The sequence below is a fragment of the Manis javanica genome, chromosome Y (assembly GCF_040802235.1).
Source record: "Manis javanica isolate MJ-LG chromosome Y, MJ_LKY, whole genome shotgun sequence".
Taxonomy (NCBI): domain Eukaryota; kingdom Metazoa; phylum Chordata; class Mammalia; order Pholidota; family Manidae; genus Manis; species Manis javanica.
The window spans coordinates 2,073,089-2,093,846 of NC_133175.1; the positions used below are offsets into that span (position 1 = coordinate 2,073,089).

Below are 20,758 nucleotides of genomic sequence, written 5' to 3' on the forward strand. Positions count from 1 at the left end.
CAGCAATGAAATAGAAGCAGTAATCAAAAATCTACCCAAGAACAAACTCTTGGGCCAGATGGATGTACTGCGGGATTTTATCAGACCTACAGAGAAGAAATAATACCCATGCTCCTTAAAGTTTTACAAAAAATAGAAGAGGAGAGAATACTCCCAACCTCATTCTATGAAACCAACATCACCCTAATACCAAAACCAAATGGGATTCATCCCAGGGATGCAGGATGATATAACATTCCAAAATTCTTCAACATCATCCACCACATCAACAAAAAGGACAAAATATACATGATCATCTCCATAGATGCTGAAAAAGCATTCGACATAATCAAACATCCATTCATGATAAAAACTCTCAACAAAATGGGTATAGAGGGCAAGTACCTCAATAATAAAGGCCATATATGATAAACCCAAAGCCAACATCATACTGAACAGGAAGAAGCTGAAAGCTTTTCCTTGGAGATGGGGAACAAGACAGGGATGCCCACCCTCCCCACTGTTATTCAGCGTAGTACTGGAGGTCCTAGCCACGACAATTACACAAAACAAAGAAATACAAGGAATCCAGATTGGTAAAGAAGAAGTTAAACTGTCACTATTTGCAGATGACATGGTATTGTACATAAAAATCCCTAAAAACTGCACTCCAAAACTACTAGAACTAATATCGGAATAGAGCAAAGTTGCAGGATACAAAATTAACACACAGAAATCTGTGGCTTTCCTATACACCAAGAATGAACTAATAGAAAGAGAAATCAGGAAAGCAATTCCATTCACAATAGCATCAAATAGAATAAAATACGTAGGAATAAACCTAACCAAGGAAGTGAAAGACCTATACCTCAAATCTATAAGACACTCTTAAGAGAAATTAAAGAGGACACTAACACATGGAAACTCATCACATGCTCATGGCTATGAATAATTAATATCGTCAAAATGGCCATCCTGCCCAAAGCAATATACAGATTTGACGCAATCCCTATCAAATTACCAACAACATTCTTCAACGAACTGGAACAAACAGTTGAAAAATTCATATGGAACCACCAAAGACCCCGAACATCTAAAGCAACACTGACATGGAAGAATAAAGTGGCAGGGGGGAATCTCACTCTCCAACTTCAAGCTCTACTACAAAGCCACACTAATCAAGACAATTTGGTACTGGCACAAGAACAGAGCCACAAACCTGTGGAACAGATAAGAGACTCCAGACATTAACCCAAACATATATGGTCAACTAATATTCAATAAAGGAACCATGGACATACAATGAGGAAATAACAGTCTCTTCAGCAGATGGTGCTGGCAAAACTGGACAGCTACATGTAAGAGAATGAAACTGCATCACTGTCTAACTCCATACACAAAAGTAAATTCAAAATGGATCAAATACTTGAACATAAGTCATGAAACCATAAAACTCTTAGAAAAAAAAATGTAGGCAAAAATCGCTTAGACATAAACGTGAGTGACCTGTTCTTGAACATATCTCCCTGGGCAAGGGAAACAAAAGCAAAAATGAACAAGTAGGACTACATGAAGCTGAAAAGCTTCTGTACAGCAAATGACACCATCAATAGAACAAAAAGGTATCCTACAGTATGGGAGAATACATTCATAAATGACAGATCTGATAAACGCTGGACATCCAAAATATATAAAGAGCTCACACACCTCAACAAACAAAAAGCAAATCATCCAATTAAAAAATGGGCAGAGGAGCTGAACAGTTTTCCAAAGAAGAAACTCAGATGGCCAGCATACACATGAAAAGATAATCCACATCACTAGTTATCAGAGAAATGCAAATTAAAACCACAATGAGATATCACCTCACACCAGTAAGGATGGCTACCATCCAAAAGACAACAATAAATGTTGGCGAGATTGTGGAGAAAGGGAACCCTCCTACATTTTTGGTGGGAATGTAAATTATTTCAACCTTTGTGGGAAGCAGTATGAAGGCTCCTCAAAATGCTCAAAATAGAAATGACCCAGGAATTGCACTTCTAGGAATTTACCCTAAGAATGCAGCACTCCATTTTGAAAAAGACAGATGCACCCCTGTGTTTATCGCTACACTATTTACAATAGCCGAGATATGGAAGCAACCTAAATGTCCATCAGTAGAAGAATGGATAAAAATGAGGTGGTACATATACACAGTGGAATATTACTCAGTCATAAGAAAAAAACAGATCCTACCATTTACAACAACATGGATGGAACTAGAGGTGAAATAAGCCAGGCAGAGAAAGACAAATACCAAATGATTTCACTCATATGTGGAGTATAAGAACAAAGGAAAACTGAAGGAACAAAACAGCAGAAGAATCACAGAACCCAAGAAGGGACTAACAGATACCAAAGGTAAAGGTACTGGGGAGGATGGTTGGGAAGGGAGGGATAAGGGAGGTGAAAAAGAAAGGGGGCATTACGATTAGCATGTATAGTGCAGGGGGTGGGGCACGGGAATTGCTGTGCAACACAGAGAAGGCAAGTAGTGATTTTACAGTATCTTACTACACTGATGGACAGTGACTGTGAAGGGGTATTTGTGGGAAACTTGGTGAAGGGAGGAGCCTAGGAGACATAATCTTCTTCATGTAATTGTAGATTAATAGTACCAAAATTAAAAAAAAAAAATTGTGCAGCTGGAGAAGGGGAAGATAAGGTACAAGGAAAGAACTGCCCAAACTACACCTCATCATAATCTCATTAAAATAAAATTTACATTGCAAAAAAAAAGAAGGGACATGACAAAGGAAGAGGACTGTGAGTTTCTTGGGTGGCAAATTGTTGGAGGGTAAACAAATGGGAGAAATGGCTCCTAAGTGTTAATTAGTAAAGTTTGCTATGTAGATATGTAGATTCCTATGGTATTCCTATGTAGAATTATCTCTGGTGGTTAGCTTCTTCCTTCCTGGTAGAGTGGAGGGAACACCTTTATGATTACTTCTAGGCAAATAAAGGTAAGGAGAGTGTTTTTCTCATGTATCTGCTTCTTCCCAATAGCCTCCAGCTTAAAACAATCCTTACCTCAAAGCAACATATTTTGGGGTGGGGTATTTTGTTACCCTTTAAATTAAACCATTTTCTTTATGGTTCTCCCAAAATTGACTCATAATTTTGTAATATTATTTTAATCCAAGATTTGACTTGTGTAGCCAAGAAATAATTATTTTGGTGTCCCTAAAAGTAATACAATTGGCATCAACATTTGTGAAAAGGGGATGGAAAGGGAGAGTCAAGTTTTGGCAACTTTTCAAGAACATAATGGATGCACAAACCAAAGATTAAAAGAAAATGTTGTATAACATGCAACTGTCTGCCTGGTTATCTGATTCAATGGTGGTTTGTGCCTTTTACTGGATTTTGAAAGAGCCCTGGCAATGTTGCCTCAGTTCACTGGTATGCTCTGAATGTTATCTAAGTGATATTGTTAGGCAGAAAGACAGAAATGAGCAGATGCAAAGGAGAAATGGCCCCCCCAAAGATGACTCAGGGTGTTGATCAAATAGAACTAGAAAGAAAATGACTCAGAGAGTTAATCAGATGAAGCCATACGGTCCAAGAGTGACTCAGGAAATGTCCAGGGTCCCCCCAGATAAGAAACATCAGAAGCACAGACACTGCACAGCCCCCATTTCACCAATCAGAACAACCTTAGAGAGCCAACAGCTCTCAAGCAAGGACCTCTCTACCCTGCCAAAACCACATAAAAGAAGCCTCAGAATGAGCATCCTGGCCTATCTCACCTTAGGCAGGCCTGCTCTGTTACCCTATGCAGAATGCACTGAAACTTTGCTTTCTTATCTTTGGTCTCTCATCTCATTATATCTGATTTCCCAGAGACACAATGCCAAGTCCTTTCCTTCCTAACAAAATCATTTCAGAACCCTGAACCCCAAGTCTATTATTTGAAGTTCCAATCACTTGAAGTACTTGGTATGGTTCTTTTCTATGAGGTTCTGAAACTGTTCTTTGTTGAAGATACAAATTCTAGTAGTTTATGGTAGAAGCATCAGGTAAGTTTTAGAGTAAGCAAGAACATTAACAGATTTAATGGCTGTAGTTAATTTATTACTATTGCCAATTCTATATTAATAGGGAGAAGTTAAATTCAGTATTGGAGTACAGTATATAACAGTTTCTTAAGAGTTTTGATGAGGTGAGGGATACCCCTGACGGCAAAACAGTACTACCTCTGAATGACAGGGAGGGCACTGACAAATCATCAGGGACTTCCCATAAAGCATATAATTTCTGAAATGTTTATGTAATATCAACATTATCAAAATAAACCTAATTTAGGAGAGGTTGAATGTCTCTTATCTGATAGCTCTTCCCATGCGACTTGATAATAGTAATACATTAAACAAACATGATTCTTTCCCAATATCTGTCTTTATAAGGATAGCAAATCTCATGTATTCCAGAGGCCCTTTGAGAAGTATTCATGGTTTTATGTATAAAATTTCATTTTAGGTATAAAGTATACCCTGAAAATTTTATTTGTTCTGAATTTAGGAACTGATTTTGGGAAGGCAAAATTAAGAGTTTCCAGAGATTTGAGCACTTGATTAGACAGGCTCATGAGTGAAAAACATGAGTGAAAAACCAATTTAATCAAAGCACAGCAGTCCCCCTTACTGGTGGAGGATTCCTAAACCTCAAGTGGGTGCCAGAAACTCTTGACAATACTAAACCCTATATATACTGTTTTTTCCTGTATTTACATATCCATGATTAAGTTTAACTTATAATGTAGGCACAGTACAGATTAATAGTAATTAACGATAACAGAACAATAATAACAATATACTGTAATAAAATTATGTGAATGTGGACCCTCTCACAATATCTTATTGTACTGTATTCACCCTTCTTGCAATAAGTGAATTGATAAAAATCCTATATGATAAGATGAAGTGAGGAGAACAATGTAGGCATAATGTGCATATTAATGAACTTCTATTTGCTTTTCTGTTGTTGATCTGTCTTTTGCCAGTCTAAATTTCCAAGGTTCCAGGTGGAGAACCTAGAAAGATAAAGGGACAAAAAGGATTTTTTCCTCTATGTTTTACTAATCAATATTTTTATTACAACGGTATTTTAAAAGTTCAGGCTAGAGTACCTACTTTCTTAAAGATATGTCAGCAGGATAATCTGCTTCTGGGCTACAGTGGGGAACAAACTGTAGAAAGTGAAACCATGGATGATATGGGGATTACTGTACAAATAAAGATTTGAAAAGAAACAGAAGAAAACACTATTGTAAGCGAAGAGCCTCTGTGCTCTGGGTTTTTTTCCCCTTAAATTATTAAGGACATGATAAAGGCAACATTTTAATTTTAATTTTTTATTGAAGTATAGTTGATATACTATATTATATTGGTTTCAAGTATAAAATACGGCGATTCAATATTTACACACATTAAATCCTCACCCCAACTAATGCAGTTATTAACATTGAAAGATGTTACAGAACCACTGCCTACATTCTCCATGCTGCACTTCCATCCCCATGACCAATTTATATTACAACTGAGATTTGGTGCCCCTTTATCCCCCTTGTAAGATTAATTTCAGCTGAAATAAGCAGGCAGAGAGAGGCAACAAAGGGCCAGGTAATTTATTTGAATGTCCCGGGCGAGGTTCCGTGGCCTTCCTGTCACCGGACAGGGAAGTCACACCCGGTCAGGGAGGTGGGAGCTTATAAGGGGTTAGGATGGGGAGGAGTGGGCAAACTATCCTAGGGGGCATGGAGAGGTATGATTGGCTACAGGTGACATAATAGACAACTAGAAACTCTTTTCCTTCCAAGAGGGAGGAGGCTCACATCCGGGTCTTAGTTGGCACATCAAAAGGATGGAATTCAGGAAGAGTTCTCCCCTTTCCATATAAGGCACGGACCCTGAGGTCTGGCCTGTTTTTCCCCCTATGGCATCTCTCTGTTCTGTTTGCATGCTCTTCTTTTTCCTTCCTCCAGCCTAACACCCCTCACCCACCCTACCCACTTACCCCAGCCCCTCTCCCATGATAACCGCCAGCCACTTCTCAGTGTCTATAAGTCTACTACTGATATGTTCATTCTGTTTTGTTTGTATATTTTAAAGGCAACTTAAGTCATAGAAAATTATTCTTGTAAGACATAGGATCTCTATGTAGGCAAAATTGCACTTAAAGAATGACCTTTCATACTGTAGGAGGAAACATTCATTACTAAATAAAGGAAACAAGACTATTTAAACTGAGGGAGTACTGTAAACGCTTTAATATATTTTATAGCTTTGTTTCAGACTCAGGTATTATAAACCAAGGCTAATAAAATTCACCTTCTAAACTGTCCTTTTTCATACTCTCTCGTACTCTTTTAGAGGATCTGTGAGGTCAAAATAATTTTCATTATAATACTAAAATGTTATTTGTCTTTTTGACTCTCATTCTTTCATGAGCATACTGTATTTTCCAGAGGCTATGATAGTGCAATAGATTAAATGCAGAAGAAGATACAAGGATCCATTTCTCTTCTGTGAGCTCAGATAGTAAAGAGATTTGCAAAAAATGTGAAACAATGCTATTCTTTTCAGGAAAATTCTGGTTTGAAAAATATAGTTATTTTTCATAAAAATTAGGTCATTTATTTTAACATGCAATGTGTTCATCATTGCTACTTTCCAATGAATCAATATTTTTAAACTTTCTCATTTTTAGTCTCATATGGTAAATATCAATAGTTATAACTCACATTATAATCCACATAACCAAAAGCTCTTTGAGGTTCTCAACAATTTTTAAGAGTATAAAGGAGTCTGGAAACCAAAACTCTGCTTTAGAAAAAAACTATTCTTTTTCCTTGAAAAACCAAAATACATACATATATACTGTTGTACTTCTCTGTCACTGTTACTGCTTGAAGACCCTCAACAACCTATACTAATTCTAAATTTTAACCAATGTGACTAACTGTGGGTAAAATTGCAGGATTTCCAGAATCTCTCCCCAGGCTTTAGTGCATTTCCATATAACAGGGGTTCCTAAGGGGTGGAGAGAGAGATAGTTCATCTCCATATTAATGGGTAATTACGTGGGCAACCCAGGGCTTATCTGAACCTGAGAGGTTGGAGAGGATGGGTATTTGCTTGCTTCTGACGGAGCAGGAGAGAGACAACCCAGGACCGCTGTTTGTAAACAATCAATAGGTTTTAAACTTTATTTCTCCCTTTGACTTATTTCGGTTTCAGCTAGGTATTTTGGCCTGGGATATCCTCTCCCCGGTGTTACACTAATGTTTATTATAAAAAGAAAAGTGCAGGGTAGATAATTGAGAACTGTCTGATTTATGCAAGCATTTTAACAGGCTAGCAGAGCTTTAGAATGTACATGACAAAATTTTCTATAGTCATCAAACCTTTTTCATAACTTCTTATAATGGGGAAAACGAACACATTCCTCAACTCCAAGATATAGCTTCTCTATAGCATTTCAAAGTATGAAGTAAAAGGATATCAATTTAGCATTATGCTTTGTATAAACCAGTGTTTCAACATTTTACTTATAAAGTAGTTGTTGCAACTAATTTACTCAGTTTAATGTCAGGCCACTTATAGTTGCTTAAAGTTTTGGAAAATATCCTCATGCTGGTATACTATAAAACAATTGTTGTTGAAATAAAGTTTTTAAGAATACTGATTTAATGTAGCTGAAAACAAATTTCTATTTTTCATAATTATATACATTTTCAAGGTAACATTAATTTATTTGATCAGTAAGCATGAATGAGTTTAGGAAAAACACCCAAGTAAAATAAAATGCATGCTTGTATTATATTTAACACTAATATAACAGAGAAAAGACTTGCTAAAATTTTCCATTATGTAATCTTGGATTCTTAAAACATTTGTGGATCAGCTTGTGCAAGATGTTTTATTAAGTCTAGCACATTTAAATTATAAGCTCAATTTTCTTATTTTCTGGAAATCTAAGTGTATTTGACTTATATATATGTTTATTCACTCTATGAACTAATTAAAACAGTGCTCCTTTAATATTTTTCAGATATATGAAAAAATCTTACAGACACAAGAGGTAAAGGCCTTTCTGACTTTCAGAATACTTTGGAATATTTGTTGTCTTTATAGTTTAATAATTACTCATAGTTTATTACTCATTGGGCAGAAAATATAAGTATGCTTATGTTTTACTATTTAACCACAGTCTTTCTACATTGGTCATTACGAACCTTAGCTGCAGTGCATCACTACTTCGTGAAATTTGGCATCAAGAAAAGGATAGAAAAATATCACTCCTCAAAAATGCAATTAAACAAGCTACAATATATAAAGAATCCAGCAGAAATAGACTGGGTTTTTTCAGCATATGTTTTAGCCCTAATTCACCTCCAATCTTGTTTCTCATTCAAAATAATTTCTTCTCACAGCTTTCTTCCTGCATATGATCAGGTAGGACAAAGCATAAATACGGGTTAAAGGGAGATTTTAATCAGGAAATACAGAAGACATTAGAATGAAAAAGAGCACCTGACGATCTAATGCTGGTAGGAGAAGTCTTGAGAAATCACCTCTCCTGTACGTGGCTACCTGAGTGTAATTATCTGTGCTGTTTATTCATGCTAATGTATAACTTTAAATTTCATCATACTTTATCATAGCTTTACATTTTAAATGGTTTAATGGATGGGTTCAATGAATTATAGATGTAGGTTTCAGGCCTTAATGCCTCTTATTTTACACACAAAACTTGCTAGTGGAGTTTGACTCTGAAGCTTCCCAGGGACCCCATAAGCGCTCTGGCTTCTTGAGAATCACATTTGTAAGAGACCATTGCCAATTATTTTGAAATGGCATTATTTTTGGATTGCAGTCAACAGACTTGAGGCAAAACCATCACTCAAATGTATATGGGCAGAACATGTTCGCAAATAAAGAATCCCAAACCTTAGTATCATTGAGAAGATTTGTGGTATCCAACCAACTACGTAAACTCTTAGGATAGGGCATGAGGCTTCACTGTTCTTTCTTAACTAGGACGTTTTAAGAGGTAAATTAAGCCTGTCAATTCCCTCCTCCTCCTCCTCCTCCTCGTGAGGCTGCCCTGACTTTTACACGCAAAGGGTTATCATTAGTGGCCAGCAGGTGGGCCATAAATAGTCTTTGACTCCACCCTCCCCGCCTCAAAGATCTGATTTCCATCGCCCTATGGCGGCCGTGGCGTACTTCCGCCTCCCGCACTCCCCACGGCCTCTGCGCTCCTGGATTCTCCTACGTCATATCCGGCCATTGCGGTTCAGGGAACGAGCCCGCACGACGAAGTTGCTGTAGGGACCACCAGCTTTACGACCTCGTCGCGTGCGTATCGGCGCACGCCAGTCGGCAAGTGACTTGAGGGGGCGAGCAGGCGGGCAGCGGCGTTGTGCGCTGTGCTCACCGCTTGTAGCTTGCCACCACCAGCCTTACCGCTAGCCTCGGAAACCTCGGCCTGATCGCAGCGCTCACGCAGGTGCCGCCGCCCGCTTAGCTAGCTCCTCCCCGCGCCCGGCGGGGCCTTCTTGCGGCTCCCTCGCCCCTCAGGGCCCGCTGCCTCCTCGGGTCGCTCCCCCGCCCTTTTCCGGCGCCGTCTCCCTGCCCCCGGCTCTTTTCCTCAGATTCTCCGCCTCCGCCTCTCTGCCCAGTAACTTCGCCCCTTCTTCCTGAGGGCCGGGGCTGCTCTCGCCGGCTCCTCCGCTGGCTCGCCTTGGGCCGCGTGGTGGGCGCCGGCCGCCTCCGCGCGCTCCGCTGGGCCTGCCAGGCGCGTCGTCTCCGCTCAGGCCCGCCGTGCTGGAGCCGCGTCCGCGCCAGCCGCCTCAGGCGCCCTCGCGGCACGCGTTTTTGGGCTCGCGGTGACTCCTGAGCGCGCCTTCTCTTCAGGCGCATAGTTCGCGCAGCCCCATCCGGGAGGCCGAGCGGGCCAATTACCTTGTCTCCTCACTAGTTTTCGACACCCTTTTCAGAGTCTTTGCCTGATCTCATGCCCCTCGAGTGGCCAGTTCTTTCACGGCTTGGTTAACCAGGTCGCTTACGTCCATCCCGGCCAAGTGAGCTAACTTGCTGTGCCCAGTACAGGGAAAAGTCGTTTTGGAAAACTTGCTGAATTCGGACATTGTTTGACAGCCCGTGCTCTGGCCTGAACACCGACCGGAGGGTTCGTTGTTTGCTGTTTTCACAGTAGCCTGTTGAAAAAGCCCGCTTTTTTTTCTTTTTTCTCTGTTCAGATAATCAAGAGACCTGGTTACAACCGGCTTGTCCTGCAAATAGGTAGAGGGAAGGTGGTACCTGAGCCATTCAGTACCGAGTCATTTACTCTGGATGTTTACAGGTACAAGAATTCCTTGGAAGAAGACCTTTGGATAGCAGATCTTGTTATTAGTGGTGAAGGTAAAAGTGTTTTAGAATCTCAAAGAGTTCGGTTTTTGGTAGACAGTAACAAATCTGAACCTTTTGAGGCACAGTAAAATCGCTAGAGTAACTCACTGTAGCCCTTTTGAATGTAATGCTTGAATATAACAATTGAGAACTTTAGTGGAGAGAATTTATTTCTGGGTGATAGAAGCATGAGAAAAATTAAATCACCAACCCAACTTTAAGAAACCCTTAACACAGAGGGAAAAAATAATTTACTTGATGACACATGCAAAGAGTTGTCAAACTTGAAATTACTATTTGGGCTTAAGCAGGAGTGTTCAGCCAGCCAGTTGGTTGGATTGGTCATGGAGAAATTAGCTTAGAAAGATTTTGTGCATATTTGTTAAAATTGAGTGTGAAATGAATGCTTTCAAAAATGTTCTTTAACAATCACATACCGTGTAACTCATTGCTAGCTTTTTAGAGAACCATCCTGTTGTAGTTAGACTGCCAGTACCTTCAGAAGAACTGTTTTTGGGGAGGATTGTAATTTTGACTGCTGGAAAAGTGAGGGAGTAAGTTTCTTGGTTTTTAAAAAGCCTAGTTTGAAGAGAGGTCTTTCAGAATAGACATTACTACCAGATTTGGTGATTAGAAATGTATACGATAGTAATAGATTTTGGTATGGTTTTGCATGATTTGTGTGTATAACTTGTTGAATTCTCCCAAACACTCCTATGAACTGTAGTGTCTGCATTTCACAGGAAGAAACTGAGACACAGAGGTTAAGTAACTTGTCCAGTTAGTAAATGCTAAACAGTCTGCTTTCAGAGTTTGTTTTAACTACTACCCTAGCATCTAAAGATTTTGCCTAGTCACTTATCAGTCTCTTTGCTCCCACTTAAAATAGCTAAATGACTTTAGATTTCAAAGTTGAATTAACCCAAGTATTGTACATATGAACATTAGTGGAGATTTGTTCTTGACTATTTTTAGGGTGTACCTCACAGGCAGAATCATAAACAGTGTTAAAAATTTTTCTTTATTGGTGTGTCTTCCTATTGAAGGCTTGCTTTTTCTACTTATGTTTGAATGAAAGTGCATTCAGTTTCATGTACAGTGTGGTGAACCTGAGTCTGATTTAGATTCAAGACTCATACTTCGGGCATAGTACTAGAGGGCAGGTGGCAAAGCACTCAGTCATGGGTCATCAGTGGCAAAGAACGTTTTCCAAGTAAGTTTTATAACACTTCATTAGAGAGCAACTGATGATTACATTTTTGTCATTTTAAAGGTATATAATTAAAAGGCCTGGATTGTAGTGTTGCAACTAAGTTATATTTTTACTTTTTAAAAATTTTGTTATCATTAATCTACAATTACATGAAGAACATTATGTTTACTAGGCTCTCCCCTACCCCAAGTCCCCCGCACAAACCCCCATTACAGTCACTGTCCATCAGCATAGTAACATGTTGTAGAATCACTACTTGTCTTCTCTGTGTTGCACAGCCCTCCCCTTTCCCCCAGCCCCCACATTATACATGCTAATCATAATACTGCCTTTCTTCTTCCCTGACCTTATTCCTCCCTAACCTCCCATTCTCCCCAGTCTCTTTCCCTTTGGTAACTGTTAGTCCATTCTTGGGTTCTGTGATTCTGCTGCTGTTTTGTTCGTTCATTTCTTCCTTTGTACTCATACTCCACAGATGAGTGAAATCATTTGGTACTTGTCTTTCTCTGCCTGGCTTATTTCACTGAGCATAATACCCTCTAGCTCCATCCATGTTGTTGCTATTGTAGGATTTGTTTTCTTCTTATGGCTGAATAGTATTCAGTTGTGTATATGTACCGTATCTTCTTTATCCATTCATCTACTGATGGACACTTAGGTTGCTTCCATTTCTTGGCTATTGTAACTAGTGCTGTGATAAACATAGTGGTGCATCTGTCTTTTTCAAACTGGAGTGCTGAATTCTTTGGGTAAATTCCTAGAAGTGGAATTCCTGGGTCAAATGGTAAGTCTGTTTTGAGCATTTTGAGGAGCCTCCATACTGCTTCCCACAATGGTTGAACTAATTTACATTCCCAGCAGTGTAGGACGATGGTTCCCCTTTCTCCACAACCTTGCTAGCATTTGTTGTTGTTTGTCTTTGAGTTGGTAGCCATCCTTACTGGTGTGAGGTGATATCTCATTGTGGTTTTAATTTGCATTTCTCTGATAAATAGGGATGTGGAGCATCTTTCCATGTGTCTGTTGTCCACATGAATTTCTTCTTTGGAGAACTGTCTGTTCAGCTCCTCTGCCCATTTTTTAATTGGATGATTTGCTTTTGTTTATTGAGGTGCGTGAGCTCTGTATATATTTGGATATCAAGCCTTTATTGGACCTGTCATTTATGAATATATTCTCCCATACTGTAGGGTACCTTTTTGTTCTGTTGATGGTGTCCTTTGCTGTACAGAAGCTTTTCAGCTTCTGATAGTCCCACTTGTTCATTTTTGCATTTTGTCCCCTTTCCCGGGGAGATATGTTCATGAAGAAGTTGCTAATGTTTATCTCCAAGAGATTTTTGCCTATGTTTTTTTGTAAGTGTTGTATGGTTTCATACCTTACCTTCAGGTCTTTGATCCATTTTGAATTTACTTTTGTGTATGGGGTTAGACAGTGATCCAGTTTCATTCTCCTACATGTAGCTGTCCAGTTTTGCCAGCACCATCTGTTGAAGAGACTGTCATTTCCCCTTTGTATGTCCATGCCTCCTTTATCAAATATTAATTGACCATATATATTTGGGTTAATGTCTGGAGTCTCTAATATGTTCCACTGGTCTGTGGCTCTGTTCTTGTGCCAGTACCAAATTGTCTTGATTACTATGGCTTTGTAGTAGAGCTTGAAGTTGGAGAGTGAGATCCCCCCAACTTTATTCTTCTTTCTCAAGATTGCTTTGGGTATTCGGGGTCTTTGGTGGTTCCATATGAATTTTAGAACTGTTTGTTCCAGTTGGTTGAAGAATGTTTTTGGTAATTTGATAGGGATTGCATCAAATCTGTATACTGCTTTGGGCAGGATGGCCATTTTGACTATTAATTATTCGTAGCCATGAGCATGTAATGAGTTTCCATGTGCTGGTGTCCACTGTAATTTCTCTTAAGAGGGTCTTATAGTTTTCAGGGTATAGGTCTTTCACTTCTTTGGTTAGGTTTATTTCTCGGTATGTTACTCTTTTTGATGCAATTGTGAATGGAATTGTTTTCCTGATTTCTCATTCTGTTGGTTCATTGCCACAGATTTCTGCATGTTAACTTTGTATCCTGCAACTTTGCTCTATTCCAGTATCAGTTCTAGTAGTTTTGGAGTGGAGTCTTTAGGGATTTTTTTATGTACAATATCATATCATCTGCAAATAGTAACAGTTTAACTTCTTCTTTACCAATCTGGATTCCTTGTATTTCTTTGTTTTGTCAATTGCTGTGGCTGGGACCTCCAGTACTATGTTAAATAGCAGTGGGGAGAGTGGACATCCCTGTCTTGTCCCCGATCTCAGAGGAAAAGCTTTCAGCTTCTCGCTGTTCGGTATGATGTTGGCTGTGGGTTTATCATACATGGCCTTTATTAAGTTGAGGTACTTGCCCTGTACACCCATTTTGCTGACGGTTTTTATCATGAATGGATGTTGAATTTTGTCAAATGCTTTTTCACCATCTATGGAGATGATCATGTGTTTTTGTCTTTCTTTTTGTTTATGTAGTGGATGATGCTGATGGATTTTCGAATGTTGTACTATCCTCATATCCCTGGGATGAATCCCACTTGGTCATGCTGTATGATCCTTTTGATATATTTCTGAATTTGGCTTGCTAATATTCTGTTGAGTATTTTTGCATCTGCATTCATCAGGGATATTGGTCTGTAATTTTTCTCTTTCGGTGGGTTCTTTGCCTGGTTTTGCTATTAGGGTGATGCTGGCTTTAGAGAATGATTTTGGGAGTGTTCTCTCCTCTTCTATTTTTTGGAAAACTTTAAGGAGAATGGGTATGATATCTTCTCTGTATATCTGATAAAATTTCGAGGTAAATACATCTTGCCCGGGGTTTTATTTCTTGGGTAGTTTTTTGATTACCACTTCAATTTCTTTGCTGGTAATTGGTTTGTTTACATTTTGTGTTTCTTCCTTGTTCAGTCTGGAAGGTTGTATTTTTCCAGGATGTTGTCCATTTCTTCTAGGTTTTTCAGCTTGTTAGTGTGTAGGTTTTCCTAGTAGTCTCTAATAATTCTTTGTGTTTCTGTTGGGTCCATCATGATGTTTCCTTTCTCATTTCTGATTCTGTTGATGTGTGTTGATTCTCTTTTTCTCTTAGTAAATCTAGGTAGAGGCTTATTTACTTTATTTTCTCAAGAGAACCAGGTCTTGTGTTCATTGATTTTTTCTGTTCTTTTATTCTTCTCATTTTTGTTTATTTCTTCTCTGATCTTTATTATGTCCCTCCTTCTGCTGACTTTAGGTCTCATTTGTTCTTCTTTTTCCAAGTTTGCTAATTGTGATGTTAGACTATTCATTTGGGTTTGTTCTTCCTTCTGTAAGTATGCCTTGATTGCTATATACTTTACTGTTTAGACAGCTCTCACTGCGTCCCACAGAAGTTGGGGCTTTGTGTTGTTGTTGTCATTTATTTCCATATATTGCTGGATCTCCATTTTAATTTGGTCATTGATCCACTGAGTGTTTAGAAGCATGTTGTTAAGCTTCCATGTGTTTGTGAGCCTTTTTGCTTTCTTTGTACAAGTTATTTCTAGTTTTATAACTTTGTGGTCTGAAAAGTTGTTAGGTAGAATTTCAATTGTTTGTAATTTACTGAGGCTCTTTTTGTGGCTGAGTATGTGGTCTATTCTAGTGAATGTTCCATGTGCATGTGAGAAGAATGTGGATCCTGTTGCTTTTGGTTGTAGAGTTCTGTATATATCTATTAGGTCCATCTGTTCTAGTGTGTTGTTCAGTGCCTCTGTATCCTTACTTTTCTGTCTGGTGGATCTGTCCTTTGGAGTAAATGTTGTGTTGAAGTCTCCTAAAATGAAGGCATTGCATTCTATTTCCTCCTTTAGTTCTGTTAGCATTTGTTTCACATATGCTGGTGCTCCTGTGTTGGGTGCATATATATTTGTGATGGTTATATCCTCTTGTTGGACTGAGCCCTTTATCATTATGTAATGTCCTTCTTTATCTCTTGTTACTTTCTTTATTTTGAAGTCTATTTTGTCTGATAGTAGTATTGCAACACCTGCTTTTTTCTCTCTGTTGTTTGCATGAAATATCTTTTTACATTCCTTGACTTTTAGTATGTGCATGTCTTTGGGTTTGAGGTGAGTCTATTGTAAGCAGCATGTAGATGGGTCTTTTTTTTTTATCCATTCACTGACTGTGTATCTTTTGATTGGTTCATTCAGTCCATTTACATTTAGGGTGGTTATTGATAGGAATGTACTTATTGCCATTTCAGGCTTTAGATTCATGTTTACCAAAGGTTCCAGGTTACTTTCCTTACTATCTGAGAGTCTAACTTAACTCACTTAGTGTGCTGTTACAAACACAATCTAAAGGTTCTTTTCTATTTCTCCTCCTTTTTCTTCCTCCTTCATTTTTTTATATATTATGTATAAAATTCTGTACTTTTTGTCTGTCCCTTGATTGAGTTTGGGGATAATCAGTTTAATTTTGCATTTGCCTTGCAATCAGCTGCTCCACACTCCCTTCCTTCGTTTGACTACCTCAAGTGACAGCTACCCAAGCCTAGGAACACTTGCATCTATAGCAGTCCCTCCATCATAGACTGCAGAGATGGTTTGTGGGAGGTAAACTCTCTCAGCTTTTCCTTATGTGGAAATTGTTTAATCCCTCTTCAAATTTAAATGATAATCCTGCTGGATAAAGTAATCTTGTTTCCAGGCCCTTCTGCTTCATGGCATTAAATACATCATGCCACTCCCTTATGGCCTGTACGGTTTCTACTGAGAAGTCTAATGTTAGTCTAATGGGCTTTCCTTTGTATGTGATCTTATTTCTGCATCTGACTGCTTTTAACAGTCTGTCCTTATCCTTGATCTTTCCCATTTTAATTACTATGTGTCTTGGTGTTGTCTTTCTTGGGTCCCTTGTGTTGGGAGATCTGTGGATTTCCATGGCCTGAGAGACCATCTCCTTCCCCAGATTGGGGAAGTTTTCAGTAGCTACTTCCTCAAAGATACTTTCTGTCCCTTTCTCTCTCTCTTCTTCTGGTAACCCTATAAGGCAAATATTGTTCTGCTTGAATTGGTCACACAGTTCTCTCAATATTCTTTCATTTTTAGAGATCCTTTTTTCTCTCTGTGCCTCAGCTTCTTTGTATACCTCTTCTCTAGTTTCTATTTCATTTATTGTCTTCTCCATTGTATCCAACCTGCTTTTAATACCCTCCATCGTTCTCTTCTACAGTTCAATCTCCAACCTGAATTCATTCCTGAGTTCTTGGATGTCTTTTTGTACCTCCATTAGAATGTTGGTAATTTTTATTTTGAACTCCCTTTCAGGAAGAGTCTTGTGGTCCATGTCATTTAAATCTTTCTTGGGAGTTGTATTAAAATTTTTACTCTGGGCAAGGTTCCTTTGGCGTTTTGTGATTGTATATGGGACCCTCTAGTGCCCGGAAGGTGTATTCTGGATCTGCTAAGCCTCTGAAGCAATGTCGGGGTCGCAGGGGAGCGGTACCAGTGCCTTGGGGGAGGAAAGAGCTGTTCCCCGCTTCCCGGCTCCTGTGCCTGTCTCCACTGCCTGAGCCAGTGGGCCCGGCACACAGGTATAAGTTTTTGTCCCAGAGCAGCCGGATATGGATCCCTGCTTTCCACAAGTAGCCAGAATCCTATTCTCCAGGAACTGTTGTGTGTATTAACTTTCCAACCCGGTAGTCATGCGAGTCTCATGAAAGCACCATGAAATGTAGGTTTGTACTCCCAGAGCAGATCTCTGGAGCTAGGTATTCAGCAGTCCCAAGCCTTCCACTCCCTCCCTTCTCCGTTTGTCTTCCTCCCACCAGTGAGCTGGGGTGGGGGAAGGGTTCGGGTCCCGCAGAGCCACAGCTCTGGTGCTTTACCCTGTTCCGTGAGGTCTGCTCTTTTCTCCAGGTGTATGCAGTCTGATGCCGTCCTCTTTCCTGTTGCTCTCTCAGGATTAGTTGTGCCAATTAAATTTTCTCATTGTAGTCATTTTTAGGAGGAAGCCTCTGTCTCTCGCTCCGCCATCTTTAACCATCAGAATAGCTCTTCTTCAAGTTTTGTATCTTTTGAGTTCTAGCTGTAAAGCTTGGTGCAACACCTTAATTTTTTTACAACTGTATTAACACATTTGATTTACTTTTGTAGGTGCAGGAAGTTGTTTGGAGACTCTTGAAAAAGGAAAGCCACTTGTAGTGGTTGTAAATGAAAAATTGATAAGCAATCATCAGCTGGAATTGACAAAGCAGTTCTACAGAGACGGACATCTCTTCTATTGTACGTGCAGGTATGCTAGAGACTGATGATTTTACTTATTTAATCTCTCCGTAGCTCTTGCCTACCTGTCTAACCTTTCTGTCTTTTTGACCTCCTACCTTTTCCCACTTCAACTGTGATTTTGTGTTGTATTTCTTTCAAGTATAATTTCATTGCATGTAAGTATGTGTGTGTGTTTCTGTGTGTGTGCCCATGTACGTATATTCATCTGAACATGGCAAGTCACAAGAATATAGTTTTTGAATTTGTTTAGATTTTCGTTATCCAAGGAATGCATTTGCTTATTAATTGAAGTTTTACCTTCAGTAAATGCACTGGAATCCCTAAATTAAGTTTTTACTCATTCATTATTTCAACTAAACCTAATAAGTGGCATCCATTACCTTAGGTGCTATGGATACAGGGGAAATACAAGAGAAAAAGTCCCTTCTTTCATGGTGCTTATGTTCTAGTTGTGGGAGTTAGTAAACAGTTCATAAATAAGCCATCAGGATAGTTTCACATGGTGAAATGTGTTATGAAGAAAGTGAGGCAGAATGATGGAATGGCTGTGGTGGGTGAAGACTAATTAGATAAATTCAGGGAAGCCATGACTTGGGTATGTAACATTTGAGGTGAAACCTCAGTGACAAGGAAGAACTAGTAATGGGAAGCTCTAGAGGCAGAAAGAACAGCAGCAATTGCAAAAGTCCCTAAGTTAGGAATGAACATGGAGTTTGGTGCATTTGAGGAACATGGAAATTTAGTGTGACAGAAGTATAGTGAACAAGGAAGAATGTAGTGTAAGATGAGACTGGGTGGGGACAGCTCGTGTAAGAGTTCTGATTTTATTCTGTTCAATACAGAAGCCGTTGGAATATTTTAAGCAAAGGCATTACTTTATGGTAAGGAGTATTATTTTCTAGAAATATATTAGAATTCTGCAAGAACTGATAACATCATGATAGAAGGATGAAGAAAATTGCTGTTTTTTTTCCTGACTAATGCTTCTTGAGACCATAGAAGCTTGATAAAGGGTCAGGTCAGTAATTTCCAATTGTTTGAGTTTAAAAGCTATACTAATTTAATGTTTTAAAAAGTAAAGACCTCAGTGAAGTATTACAAAATAGATAATTTTTAAGTTAAAATAAGATATATGAATCTTAGAAGAAACTGGCTAGAACATATTGAGCTTTTCTTTTAATTTTATGTGTCTCTTAGGCAATTTAAAATAAAAATAAACACCTGTTTATCATTAAATATTTATTGCATGCCTACTATCTGCCAGGCATTATTATGGGCACTTAGCATACATCAGTGAACAAAACAAGATTCCTATTCTCATGGAGTGGAGACAGATTTATTGATTGTTTCAAGAGCAGTTGTTGGTGTCCTATTCCCTATAATGATGGAGAAGAGGGAAATTCAGTGTGGTTTTATAATAATAGAAGCCATTCTAGAAAGCATTATGAGTCAGGGGAGAAACTAGTTAATCAAAATTATGTGGGCGTCAGATAATGGACATATCTGTCCCTGGGTAGTTTAGATTATTAGTGGTTAACAGGCATTTCTAAAGAGAATAAACTGTCACCTTCCTAATTGGTTTATGCAAATCAGTTTTTCCCATTCACTTTTGATGTTTATTTTCATTCTAAATGTTGAACCAGCTTAAATTTATGTTGGTACATTAAAAAAGAGAAAACATTGATTTCATAAACATATCCTATACTTTGGTTGAAGAGGAGGAAGCTATACAAGTCTCCATTTTATTCATTTTTTACAGTTTTTTAGAAATCTCTTCTTATATTAATTTCAAGAAAGTCATACACATTAATGCCATAAGAACCAGTAATTGGTTGTATTTTTATTTTAGGTATATCATTTATTTGCCCCCAAATCTGGGCTGGGTGGTTGTACGTCTATTCTGATTTAAGTGACTGGTTGAACTAAATTTCTGAATAGCTGTATGTTGTGATTTGGAACCTTATTACCAGTGTGCATGGTGGCTGTGCATTGCTTAATCGTATATGTATTTATGTTAGAAAATCATTGTCAGAAAAAGTTTTTGCACAATCTTCATGCATGGTTTAGTCGTCTCCCCAGCTTATTGTTCTTATCTGGTAGCATTTATTCTGTTTTCATAAATTAATTTTACTTCCAATTACATATGCCCAGTCCTGAGAAGTGTTCCAAAGCCATGTGACCACATCTTCTATGAAATAACATTTCTGAAATATTTTAGTTGACATAAGAGAAAAGTATGTGTTGGATTGATATTGACATATAGTCTCTTCATACTGCTTTAATCTTGGTGTGTATATCTGTAGTATTAAAATACTTTTTCATGTGCAGTTTGAGAAGCATCACAGTGTGCTTGGAAGTTAGATTCAGTCATCAAGTGGGTAGCAGATGAATTATGGGATTATCTCCCATGTTACCTAATATTTTTCTTCTATTGTTTTAGCACACTTCCTTGGTTATAACAGCCAACGGACTTATCAACACTGAAATATTTTCCTCCTTGCTTGCCAGAAAAATTTTCTGCATATTCAGATAAAGTTGTTGGATTACAAAATAAACACTTAAAACTCTGAACACTTTAAAAACACCCTCCAAATCCAGCATATGGAATATGGTTAAGTCAAATTAAATACATAATACATGTTTGCAGAATAATATAAATTAATAAGTTTCCTACATTTATATGATGTATAGAAAATTTTATGGTGTAAATATTAGCATTTGGGTCCAAATCCTAATTACAATTTAATAAATTGATTAGATTTTTTTCTCATCTTTTAGTAAAAGAAATATGTTTATAAGCATTCATAGGTTTTATCCT

The 20,758-nt window shown here is 38.4% G+C and overlaps 1 protein-coding gene across 1 annotated transcript in view; it reads left to right on the top strand.

Annotated features, from left to right (window-relative positions):
* Positions 1-20,510, top strand: part of LOC140847574 (UDP-N-acetylglucosamine transferase subunit ALG13-like) — a 122,131-nt gene extending 101,621 nt beyond the window's left edge. Inside the window, 5 exon segments of the mRNA XM_073228277.1 lie at positions 9,326-9,368; positions 9,371-9,411; positions 10,286-10,448; positions 17,809-17,947; positions 20,381-20,510. Of these exon segments, the coding sequence (XP_073084378.1) occupies positions 9,326-9,368; positions 9,371-9,411; positions 10,286-10,448; positions 17,809-17,947; positions 20,381-20,510 (516 nt within the window).
* Positions 20,511-20,758: the final 248 nt, after the last annotated feature.